Source organism: Primulina huaijiensis, chromosome 11 (genome assembly GCF_012295235.1).
Source record: "Primulina huaijiensis isolate GDHJ02 chromosome 11, ASM1229523v2, whole genome shotgun sequence".
Taxonomy (NCBI): domain Eukaryota; kingdom Viridiplantae; phylum Streptophyta; class Magnoliopsida; order Lamiales; family Gesneriaceae; genus Primulina; species Primulina huaijiensis.
Genome location: NC_133316.1, coordinates 1857570 through 1869723, shown reverse-complemented (window position 1 = coordinate 1869723; position 12154 = coordinate 1857570). Strand labels below are relative to the sequence as shown.

The following is a 12154-nucleotide window of genomic DNA, read 5'->3' as shown; positions in this document are numbered from 1 at the left end:
ATTGTAGAGGCCGGTTTTTTCCTCCTCTGATTTTTGATGTAATTTTCTTCGGATGTTTAGTAATGAATTTGGCTTTACTTATTTTTTTTTAAAAAAAAACTATATACTGAAGTATATTGGTTGGATGTAATTTTATATTTATTTAACTTCATTGTATAGTGGGATTTACCTAATAAAAAAGTTGGCATTTTTACAGAGCATGTAAAGGACACAAAATGGTCTTGAATGTCAATTGAAGATAAGGCTAACAGTAGCATCATATTGCACGAAAATATTAATTGTAACAGAGCACATTCAAAATATTTCAACTCAAATCCAACTCATCGTTCAGAATAATCAATAAGAATATGATTAAAACCAGAGGTCGTTTGCTAAAATCACCACAAATACGAACTTGTTCAAAAAAATCATTGAACTAGCGAATCTTGATTCACTCACGCAGCAGGACTGGGAAGCATTTTTGGCTTTGGTTTAACTTCTACTTCATTCACACTGCGGACAAATATAGCGTCGGGTTCATGGCTGCAAAACAATATGAATTAAAGATATGAGAAGCATGTTCGGATCAAGAAACAGACAGACAGAAAACGAGGCCTAAACATCATCAGTTAGTCTTACAGTTTTTCTCCCTCTTCATAGGTATAACTAGATGCAACAGCCAGAAGTCTTCCATCTCTGTTAAAGGACAAAGCTGCAATGCTTGTTGGGTACTTCGTGTACTTCATATCAAACAGGAAGCAACAAATATAGAATCAATCTCCATGTAGCATTGCAACAAGACGAAGGCTATAAAAACTAGGTGTGATCGTGTTCTTACCTGATACAACCTCTTTTTGTTGTTTCCATCCCAAACATTGACATAACCATCACAACCTCCAGTTGCAAAAGTGCCATAGCTACAGTTCAAATGTTGGAATAAGAAATGGGGGGAAAGTGGTCTTTAGCAGTAGAACAAAACAATGTCATCATTGATCCCAGTTATGTGATTAACTAACTCAAACACTTTTTCCGAGTATTGTGACACATAAATCGATTTGATAGTCCAACCATTTCATAAGGATTGCTGATCATGCTGCTCCAAGAATGCTTTAGCGTCTAACAGTACAGCAAAATTTAATTCTTGTGCACACAGCAGTTTCTTTTATTAGCATGTGATGTAAGACCAATTGAGTAAACTTGATAGCTCAGATCCGAAGACAGTGGAACGAAAAGAATAAAGATCAACTGCAGGATAACTTACATAGGGTGGAATGCAATGGCATTCACAGGGTAGACGATATCCCTTCCTGCTTCTGATTTCCGATGACATTTAAATGCATACCTGGAAAACAGACCATCAACAAAGGGGACCTACTCTTTGCAAAGAAGCAAAAAAACACCTTACAGATTCTGATTTTAAAGGAATGTTGGAGCTCAAATGCATTCTACTACATTGTCTTCGTTGTTTTGAAAATCTACTTATAACCAGGAAAATGATCTAAGCTGTCCTAAATAGTGCAAGATGATACATACTTTTTGGATTGACCAGCCTCAGAGAGATCGAAAAACTCCATTGCAACTCGACCTTCAACAGAGCTAAGAGCATAACCTGCAAATTTAAAGTTTCAGTGAGAACCAGAAAGTACACATATGACAAAAACAATGGCTGTAGTCGATTATTTGCATATTACGGTGAGATCTCATGTAATCCCTAGGAACGAGGTTCCAAGACTATTATGAAACAAGCTAGACTGAAAGAGAATGAAGAGAAACTTTAGACAAAATCACCGAAAATACAGTAAGATGAGAACAGCACCTGTTCCATTGGGATAGCACTGAACACATCTTGTTTGATATTTCAAAGAAGATTCCCTCCGCTGCTCAGGTTGAGACATGTTTCGAAGATCATATACATTTACATGTCTTCCAGCAGTTGCAACAACCAGTCGATTGCCAACAAGCGATATAGAATAAACACGCTCAGGTTGAGAGTATGTACCCACAAGAGTGTGTTCCTGACCACTTGCACCTCGAGGATCCCAACACTTTAAGGTTTTGTCCCAACTACCAGTGATAACTTGGCCTAGAATAATTTCAAAGTAATATTTATGGATAATGAACAAAAAAAATCTCTCAGTACGTGGCACACTGGATCATAGTAATGTGGAAATAATACTACAGTCAAGTACTGGATCAATATTGTCACAAACTGGTGGGAGATAAATAACCTATCACAAGAAAATGTTGCATACATCTGACTAGAAATACCAAATTCACACTGAAAAATCTGGCAGGAAAATCTTTTACTGCTGAAAAGGACAGTTCATAAGCAAAACTACTATGGTGATTGTTAAGAGTTTTGAACAGGTCGAATGAAGCAAATTCGAAACATGATATTTGTAAAGGAAAAATATTTTAACATAATGTCAAGTCTTTTCTGCTTACATCTTTTTCGATCAAGTTAGATTTTTTTAACAAAGAGAGGAACACGAGGGAACATTCACTTGAAGATATGATATTAAAGTACTGCCCAGTATAAAGCAACGAGGCCAGGGAGCCTACTCGGTAGAGTTTTCCTGATATTACAATATTTCAAGCTATCAAAAATAGTCCAAAAAAAGTCTAGGGAATTATATTGGAGCTAAAAAGGAAGTTCTACTCGTAGTAGCAATTAACAAATTATGGGAAGACCAACCAGTTGCATAAGAATACTCAACACAGCGAACATGAGCTTCGTGCCTCCCTAAAATATCCTCCCTGTTGTAGTTGAATACAAGCCTGGAGCATAAAAAGCAGTCTCTATAAGCACCGTTGAATCACAAATATTGACAAAACAAGGCTAACAAATTCATAGATAGTAAAATCAAGCAGAACAAGTTCAGCATTCTTGGAGCTCAAAGTCAAGCCATGCCAAAAAATTCATTAGATGTGATTAGATTAAATAGAAAGCAGGCTTCTAAAAGCCAAATGGTACTTAACCAAATCAAACTTGTCTATTATCTCCAAAAGGTCAATAATTGAAAATTCAGAACTGAAATCACCTTCTAACAGTAAAATCTGCACAAGCACTGAACCCAGATGTATCATCATGGAAACAACAATCAAGCACCGGACCTCCGTGCATAAACTCTCCTCTCAGAGCATTGGCGCTCGCATCGTACAATCGAACACTCTGACAACCCACATAAAATCTATAAAATATATAAATCCAGCATTTATAGCAAAAAATTCCAAAAGTTAAGTTACAAGGAACCGCTAAATAAAACCTTGTCCCATGAGGAAACGAGGAGGTGGTCACTGTGGTTGGAGAAACGGAGATTGGAAATGCCGTCCGTCGGAGGGTTTGCCAGTTCGCGGCCGGTCGATGGTGGCTGTGCCGCCGTCATGATGATCCACGATCACTAGGGAGAGAGATTGCGGATTCGCAGATAGGGATTTTGAAACAATTCACGAATTCAAATTCAAATTTCTAACTGTTGAACCAATTTATATTTTGCTTTATAGTCTGTTTCCGTTTGATTGTTTAAACCTAGGAGCCTGGAATTGCATAAAATTTAGTAATGCACCTTAAAAAAAATCTAGAAAATTAATTAATTTAATAAATGAAAATGATTAATTTCTGAGATTTAAACATAGAAAATAAAATAAAATGTAAAGAAAAATATGATATATATCAAAACAATTTTTTTTCTCTTTTCTAAAACATAATAAATATCAAATTAAAAGAGTAATATATATACTTATTATTTATTAATCTCAATATTGATGTGTTATTTATTATATTAATTGACTTGATAATAATTAAAATTATAATAAACACAAAAACTTGTGTGAGACGGTCTAATGGGTCGTATTTGTGAGACGGATTTCTTATTTGGGTCATCTATGAAAAATTATTATTTTTTATGCTAAGAGTATTAATATCGGTAGAGTTGATCCGTCTCACATATAAAGATTCGTGAGACTTTCTCACAGGAGATCTACTCTATAATAAAAATAAAAAAACGATCTTCATACTTAATCTCGTACTAAACTCGCTTAACTTTTTGAAGCTCGAAGCTCAATTGTGACGTTTCTTTAACGCTTCACACTTTTGAGAACTTTCTCACATGAAATTTCTTTTTATTAAAAACAAACTATTGTAATTATCTTTAAATATAATATATTTGTTCGTCTAAACTTGATATTACAGATTTAGCATAAAAATATGTAAATATTCAAAATGATTTACTTTAGATTTAGAAAAGAAACTCTATAAAGTATGTGGAATAAAAAATGTCATACAACAAAGTTTATTTATACTAGTTACTCTGCACAAGCGATGCGTATGTATACAATATTTTTTATCATTATCGATAGACTAAAGTGAAATTTGACCAATTATAGAATGACTAAATTGATTTTTGAATTGTTGAAATAAAAAAAATAAAAATAAAAGTTTGTTGAAATTTTTTTAAAAAAACAAAAGCGTAATATTTGTATCATATAAAGTTAAAGTTGGAAGAAAAATTTGATGTCTTTCCTAAGTGGTTACTATCATGTACTCAACTTCAATAAAATAGAATAGATTTATAAAAATGTGTTTGATTTGAGTTTAAATATACGTGTTCATTGGACTGGAAATGAAGCCCAAATAGAGGCCCAACAAACTCTCAATGGGCCTAACAGTGTAGAATGAGATCGATCTCCCACAAAAGCAACAGTGCTCAAGACTTCACTCCACACACACAGCATCCTAAAATCCCAACAGAGAAACTGGAAAAATAAATTAATCACAGGCGAATCTGATGATCCAATCTTCTCCCGGCTCACCTAATTTCATACGGATTGAACTCTCTGAAATTGCAATATTTTCTTCCGAGATCTCGATCCGGAAATCCTCGCTTTCATAGCTATTCCATGCGATGGTGGTCTGTAAATGCCGCAAGGTACTGTGTATCTATCTACTCACGCATCGATGCGTGTTGTTGATGTTTAATGCCAAATTAAATGTTGGTGGAAAATAAGACATGCATTTCGTTGATATTAGATCGGATCGAGCTTTGAATTTTCTTTTACTGAGATGTTTTATTAGCTAGTTTATTAATGACGTGGGTTTGTGAGCAGTAGATGATCTGTCTCTCCGATTTAGGATTTTGGTTATGGTAGTGGTATGGTGCATGACAGTCAATTGGCCAATTTTATTTTCTGATTGCCGTGGAATTCAGTGTTTCGATTGCTCATTTGATTTTGATTTTTGGTTGCCTTTACTCCGGTGATAATGATTAATAGTTTACCTTGAACGCACTAATGACAATGCTTTCTGTTTAATATGGGTTTAGGCGACCAAGTTGTATTGCTTCGTCCATAAGGTGCCCGTTTGTGGTGAATGTATTTGCTTTCCGGAGCACCAAATTTGTGTGGTATGATCATTCCAGTCAATGCTTTCATTCCTCAGATGCTGTATTTTGAATAAACTAGAAAGGAAATTTTGCTTTTACATTTTAGGTGAGCACTTACTCTGATTGGGTAATCGATGGCGAGTATGACTGGCCTCCTAAATGCTGCTATTGTCAAACTGCGGTTGAAGAAGGAGCTGACTCTCAGACTACTCGATTGGGTTGTTTGCGTATGTGAACCTGCTTGGTTATTTCAAATTTAGTTTTTACTTTCGGTTTGAATTTTGAGCAATTGTTTCAGATCATTCTTCTCACCTAACACATTATTCCATTTTGCAGATATTATCCACACAAGCTGCTTAGTCAAACACATTAAGAGTTTTCCTCCACACACTGCCCCTGCTGGATATATTTGCCCTGGCTGTTCAACTTCTGTATGTTCTGCACAGAAAACAGTGTCATTTCTTATTGTCTTGTTACCTTGTTTTCATGCTCATCTAAACCTCTTCATGCAACAAAGTTGTTCCTGGCGTTTGATTGTTCTATGTCATAAAGATGGCTATAATTCTGAATCTTTTATGACCTGTATCATGGACACCAGCTGTTAGTGCCATGCATCTCCTTACAGAAGTCAACAAAGCATTCAGAGATGAGGCTTGTCTTCTTGCTTAACTTGACCTATTAGTATGATGGTCAGGATGTTGAGGACGGACTTCTCCCATAAATTCTGAGTTTTAGATTTAGGTCTTCGGAGTTCAGCTTTACTAGTAACTCTTGGCATGCAATGTGTGGATGTAAATTAATTTTTTTTTGTATTCAGTAATTTTTATGTAAAAGTTTACATATCATATTAAAACTAAAACCGTAGAGATTATTTTTTCATAAGATTTTTTTAGAAAAGTTTATGATGTTCTATAGTATATTTTGGATTTGGGGTGATATGATCATTTATACTTGAATAAAATTCAGACAAGATGAGATAAATTTCACGCATTAGTGAATTTACAATAAAATATCTATATTTTTAAAAAAATTTCTAATATTAGATAAAATAAAGATATATTTGGTATAAATAAAATACCCTCACAATTACCCCAAAGTTATTTAGTACAAGGGTTTGTGCTTAATAATATGGTATAGATATAGCAAGAGTATCGTGTGTATCTAACTCAAAGGACCTTGATTATGCTGGAAATTATGACTTCAATGGTAGCCAAATTTAGTTATGAAAAAGAGGTTGAAAACTTATCTGTTGTGATATATTTCTCATAAGCTTTTACCAGAGATCCGAGAAGCTGTGACTATCTTTACCCAATTTAAAGTTAAGTTGTCATGTTTTAAGGCAGATTTGAAAATAAAGTGAGAGTACAAGTTTAGAGGTTTTGGAGATTGCATCATGCTTTGTTTGCGGTATGTTTGATTGAAACATGTATATTGATGCAACTTCGTTCTTTTTACATGTGAGAAATTTATTTTTCACACTTCTAGACATATTAAAATTGATCAAGGGTATATTTTTCACCCCTATTAACTGAATAATGGGTATCCCACGCTCGAGTGAGAAAATGGTCACGTCATTGGCATCAACTTATAAACTAAGTTTGTAGTGGAAAAAAATGTAACCATAATTGCCTTGGATGAATTATTCTAGTTCAACTGGATATGAGACGAAGCTCTACTTATTCTAAACCAACTATGTGATCGGATTCTTCCATCACGTGCATCTGTCTAATACTCTAATATGATGGCCTTTGAGTTGTTCTACATTAGTATCACTGCTTGTTTGCTGATGTGTGTTTCTATCTTGTGAATTATGCCTGACTGTTTGCAGATATGGCCGCCGAAAAGTATCAAGGACTCTGGATCGCATCTTCATTCAAGACTAAAAGAAGCTATCATGCAGGTAAAATGTTACTCTTACCTACATTATATCATAGTGTTTTCGTGTCAATGCTTTGGAGAAACAAATTCATTCATGTCATGAGGTTTCTGCTCCCTATTTTATTGGACTTGCTTCATGAATTCCAGTTCTCAATATTCTCATAAGCAAATATATTATTTGGAAAAATGGCTCAAAACCAGGTCGCTTATGTAATTCTTGCATTTGCTATTCAGTTGAATTGTTGAACGATTGTTTGTGCTTAGTAATGATGGCCTCATTACATGTTGAAAGAGGAATTTGGAATTTTTAAATAAGGATGATTGGATTTTTGTGGGACTACATCTATATATATGTCTCTGTGTGTGTGTGTGTGTTATTTCCATTTTTATACCTAACAAAGAAAGAAGGTAAATTAATTGACTTACCACCTAATGAAATATTCTTATGTGAAAAAATATTGAACGTATGCTATCCTCCACTCTAAATATATTCAGTTTTTTCCTCTTAAGGTCTCTGCTCATTCTTGATTGCATGGCATGTGACAGTCTGTCTTAGAAATAGATTGCACAAACATCCCTGGCATTACCATGTCAAAGCTGAATTTTGTCTTCTGGCCATTCTCTTCCTCTATGTTCTCTTTGATGTGCTTGTTTCTATCTTTATTATAATTTCGAATCACGAGATGACCTTGTTGGTGATGTTTCTTAGTGTTAGTGAGAAGGGGTGTTGTCAGCACCCCGACAGTAGGGGGAACATTCGATTGTCCCTAAAACATCGTAAAATTTGTGAAAAGTGCTAAAAATACCATTTTAGCATTGAAAGATCTTTCATTCAACTAAGCATATATCTCTTCATAATCTTTATGACATTGTTTTGGACAGTTGTATTGGCTACAGGTAAAACATGATTGAGCTTTTCCAGAAAAGAAAGAGTGAGGTCAACAAATAATCATGCTAATTTATACATAAGATCTTTCCTATCTTGCCATTCCCGAGTTTCCCTTGTAATCCCGTTTAAATTATATAAAATAATCACCAAGACATAGGTCAACATAGAATTATTTAGTTAATTTTATAGATCAGATAAATCAACTGAATTAAATTCAGATCGATAGATTGAGCAAAATGAAGCAACATACTCATCAAAAAATGTAAAAATGATTCTCTAGAGTGAGATATTTGTTACAAAGAGACGTTCCATAATTCTCTTGAAGCAAACATTAAGATTTCTATGTTGCATTTATACGATACATTAAAATAAAAAGCATACGAATGCAAATTAGTACCAATGACAAATTTATGTTTGGATTTTTTCAAAATTTGAACCTTTTTTTGAGTTTTACGAAGGACATGACTTCATGTGATGAAACCTTACATGTATCTTCTCTCTCAGAACATATTTAAATTTGAAACTGTAAATAGTTTTTTTTTCTTGATTGAATCAAAATAATTAAACAAAAAAAAGATTAAGTCAAATTATTTTCTTTATTTTTATCGTAGTAGGGTAAGAATACAAGAAATTGCTTAATTCTTCAACAACCTCCCCGTGGAACTAAACATTCCTCTGCTCTTGGTAGTGAGTTTGTGTATATGTGGGTGTTGTTTCTCTGTCCCTCTGATACTTGAGCATGTCCTCTGTTTTCAGACTGGTTTGGAGAAGAACTTGTTTGGGAATCATCCAGTTTCAATGCATGGAACAGAGTCTCGAAGTCCTCCACCCGCCTTTGCTTCACAACCACTATTGCATGCCTCTGCTGCTGGAGGTCGAGAATACCCTGGTGGTATTTTGCCATCTTTTGGAGAAAATGCAGCTTCAGGCTATGCAAGACCCTCAAGTTTAGACATTGTGGAGATAGATGGACCTAGCTCAGCAGCATCATCTTTGCCTAATCATGAGTCCAATTTCGTGAAAAGCACGAGCCCTTCTGGTGTAAGATTTCTTATTTTTGTCTTTGGTAACATTCGTTGTTTGCTTACTTTCAAGTTCTATGTGGTGTATTTCCATGTTCTCTTAGTGATTTCTTGCACCTTTCTATTGCCCAGCCTGGTGCAACCACGCGAAAGAGTGCACTGCAATCTGAAAGGCAGAACTCAGAGTCCTCATATTTTGCTGACGATGAAGATGGTAACAGGAAGAAGTACACTCGAAGAGGTGACGAATCTTTAATTTGTTGTTCCTTTCCTTCTTTTTTTGTTTCTTTCGAGTAGAAATACTAATCAGTTAGTGGAAGGAAGTACTTCTGCATCCCATGCAGAAAGGTCTCATCCAGTCCATGCTGCACATGAAGTTAAATTGTCGTGTTTTTTGATCAAGTCAAAAATATTTTCGGAATCTAATGTTAGTTTGCAGAATATCTAGGTGGTTTTTTTTTATAAAACATAATATACCATATGCTTTTTACACACTTAGTCAACCGGGAACTCTTTTATCTTTTCGCTTAAATTTTTTTTTTTTGAGATTGAACATTAGGTTAGTTGGCATATATTGCAGTAGTTGAGAATAAAATATCAATCAGAAAATTCTCTCAACAAAATGTGTGAATGAGATTCGAGGTTCTCTATCATTGGCCTCTATTACATCTATCAAAATAGGTCGACAAGGTCGGAAGTCACAAAAGACCCTTGACTCGACATAACTCGATCCACATTCCAGGACCATAACATAAATTGTTGAACACACTCCTTTAGCCTATATCTAAACTTGATCACCGAGTCTTGAGCCTTGTTGTCGCTAAATCTTTTATATATGAAATTATTAACTGTACCTTGCTATGGGAATGTTGCTTGATTTTGTTACAACTACATTTAATAATATAATCTATATCATGAAAATTTTGGGATCTGACTTTATTGTTGATATAATTGAAGTTACTTCAAATGTATTTATTTTTATTTACCTGTTCGAAAAGGTAAGAACATTGTGCGATGGGCATTTCTTTCATTCCTGAACTTTATGTGGCTTTGCTCTCTGTTCTGCAAATGCACAATGGCATTTCTGTGTATTTAAAAGCTATCATGATTTGAAAAAAAATTTAAAAGGTATCATGATACGTCCAGTTGACGCATGGTATAACACCAAAACTGTTGTTCGGTCTCTATTTCTAATCAGCATGCTTGCTGGTGACTAGCCTTCCACATTTTGAAGTGGAAACCTTGTTCGTCTTGGCTTAAGCTGTTTAATGAATCTAGGTGTACAACCAAATGGGGACTAGTGGAAATCAGTTTTATTTGTCAGATATACTTTGATATAATTAAGAGAGTGTTATAAATGTTATTTCATTTTTATTATCGCCAGAGTGATTTCTTCTATTTTTTGATGTTCAAACCTAGTTTGTCACACATGCGAAGAGTTGATTCTTATATTCGAAGTCAAGAGAACATAATAACAAAGTTTAAATCCTTTTGACTGGTCTGTAGATGTGGGCATTACGGCTGAACCACATAGTATTGCATTGTCTGATCTCTCCACTTTCTTATTATCCAAAATTGAACTCCAACTTACTGGATTCTTAATTTCAGGCACATTTCGCCACAAGTTCCTCCGGTCATTGCTGCCTTTCTGGTCAAGTGCATTGCCAACTCTACCAGTGACTGCACCAACACGGAAAGACGCGCCACATGCAGATGATGCCTCAGAAGGTCGTGTACGACATCATAGGTCATCAAGAATGGATCCAAGGAAACTCCTCTTAATTTTAGCTATCATGTAATCTCATACTCTTTCTTGTTTTATATTGCAGCATCTGTTGCATCTGTTCCTTTTCCATTAAATATGTCGCTAAATACATGTACAAATTTATGCGCATCTAACCTCCTGAAGAAGGGAAGAATAATTTTGTATGTTCTGGGTGCAGGGCGTGCATGGCAACAATGGGGATTCTTTATTACCGAATTTCTCAACGTGGTCTGGGCGAAGAGTTATCTGATGAAGAGCCTCAGTAATCAACCTTCACAAAGTCATGCTAGTGAATCTGGTGATCTTCTGATTGCTTGTTAAGAGTGATGTTGCTTTAAAGATTGGGGTATTTATCGGGGCAAAATCTGACTGTTTCGTGTCGTAAAATCGTATGCACTGAGGGCAGGTTTTTTGGTTGTAGAAGATATTTTTAAAGAGAATGGACTCTAGTGTCCATGACATTTATTGTATTTATCCTTCCCTTCTCCCGCTTGCTTCTATTTGGACTTGCACTTGATTATTTGATTTTGAAGGCGATTTCATTGTTCTAATTTAGATACGTTTTTTCAATTCAATAGTGTTCAAATCAAGAATACTAATATGAAAAAGGTCCCTTTAATGAATTTGAGGTTGTCGTATGATTGCTGATGCTGTGATTGATTGTGGATTGATACTGGGTGTGAACAACTCGAAGTTTGAAAATTTTAATATTTTTTGTTCGAGTCTCGAATCAAGGCTCGATTTCTAGTCCGGCTCAAAATATTTGAATATGTTCACTAGTTATTTGAAAATAAAGACCTGAAATATATTTATTATTTTAGTAACTATCGAACAATATAATTTTAGCTCCAGTTTTTTTGAAAAAAATTTCTAAAACGTTTGATTTTGATTTAAATTAAATCACAGATAAAGATTCGTGAGATCGTCTCACAAGAAATATACTCTGAAAATAATTGTTCAGCAACTAAGATTGCATATTTATTTCTTGTAACTTTAACTTGAAATACTAACTGCACTTCATCCACAGGCTTATAGCATTATTTTAGTGTTTTGACATTCAAAATGTCAATCTCTCAAAAAAATGTCAACCTCTCAAAAAAAACTCGTCAGAAGTCATATATGCCCCTTTTTCTTACTTGAAATTTACTATTAAAAACCCACTTTTAGACAAAAGCTCCATTAATAATCATCCTATGAATTGACTCGATGCCTACTAATTTTATTGTTTTTCAATAATTGT

The 12154-nt window shown here is 34.6% G+C and overlaps 2 protein-coding genes across 2 annotated transcripts; one reads left to right on the top strand and one right to left on the bottom strand.

The window, feature by feature from the left end:
- Positions 1 to 239: 239 nt before the first annotated feature.
- On the bottom strand, positions 240 to 3513 carry LOC140987316 (mitotic checkpoint protein BUB3.1-like). The gene is made up of 9 exons (XM_073455775.1): positions 3246 to 3513; positions 3021 to 3151; positions 2675 to 2757; positions 1796 to 2062; positions 1513 to 1588; positions 1241 to 1321; positions 818 to 896; positions 619 to 719; positions 240 to 522 (listed from the first exon to the last, which is right to left on the bottom strand). The coding sequence occupies exons 1-9, from the start codon at positions 3363 to 3365 to the stop codon at positions 435 to 437; spliced, it is 1026 nt and encodes a 341-aa protein (XP_073311876.1). The 5' UTR covers positions 3366 to 3513; the 3' UTR covers positions 240 to 434.
- Positions 3514 to 4682: 1169 nt separating this feature from the next.
- Positions 4683 to 11465, top strand: LOC140988555 (uncharacterized). The gene is made up of 9 exons (XM_073457556.1): positions 4683 to 4907; positions 5301 to 5381; positions 5467 to 5587; positions 5697 to 5791; positions 7189 to 7260; positions 8884 to 9168; positions 9282 to 9390; positions 10758 to 10944; positions 11093 to 11465. The coding sequence occupies exons 1-9, from the start codon at positions 4884 to 4886 to the stop codon at positions 11178 to 11180; spliced, it is 1062 nt and encodes a 353-aa protein (XP_073313657.1). The 5' UTR covers positions 4683 to 4883; the 3' UTR covers positions 11181 to 11465.
- Positions 11466 to 12154: the final 689 nt, after the last annotated feature.

Coding starts and splice junctions, on each gene's coding strand:
- LOC140987316 (XM_073455775.1), bottom strand. CDS start 3,365: ATGACGGCGGCACAGCCACCATCGACCGGCCGCGAACTGGCAAACCCT. Junction 2,063..2,674: donor TGAGTATTCTTATGCAACTG/GTTGGTCTTCCC, acceptor AAATTATTCTAG/GCCAAGTTATCACTGGTAGT. Junction 1,589..1,795: donor GTGCTATCCCAATGGAACAG/GTGCTGTTCTCA, acceptor TTAAATTTGCAG/GTTATGCTCTTAGCTCTGTT.
- LOC140988555 (XM_073457556.1), top strand. CDS start 4,884: ATGGTGGTCTGTAAATGCCGCAAG. Junction 5,382..5,466: donor CGGAGCACCAAATTTGTGTG/GTATGATCATTC, acceptor TTTACATTTTAG/GTGAGCACTTACTCTGATTG. Junction 9,391..10,757: donor GAAGAAGTACACTCGAAGAG/GTGACGAATCTT, acceptor TCTTAATTTCAG/GCACATTTCGCCACAAGTTC.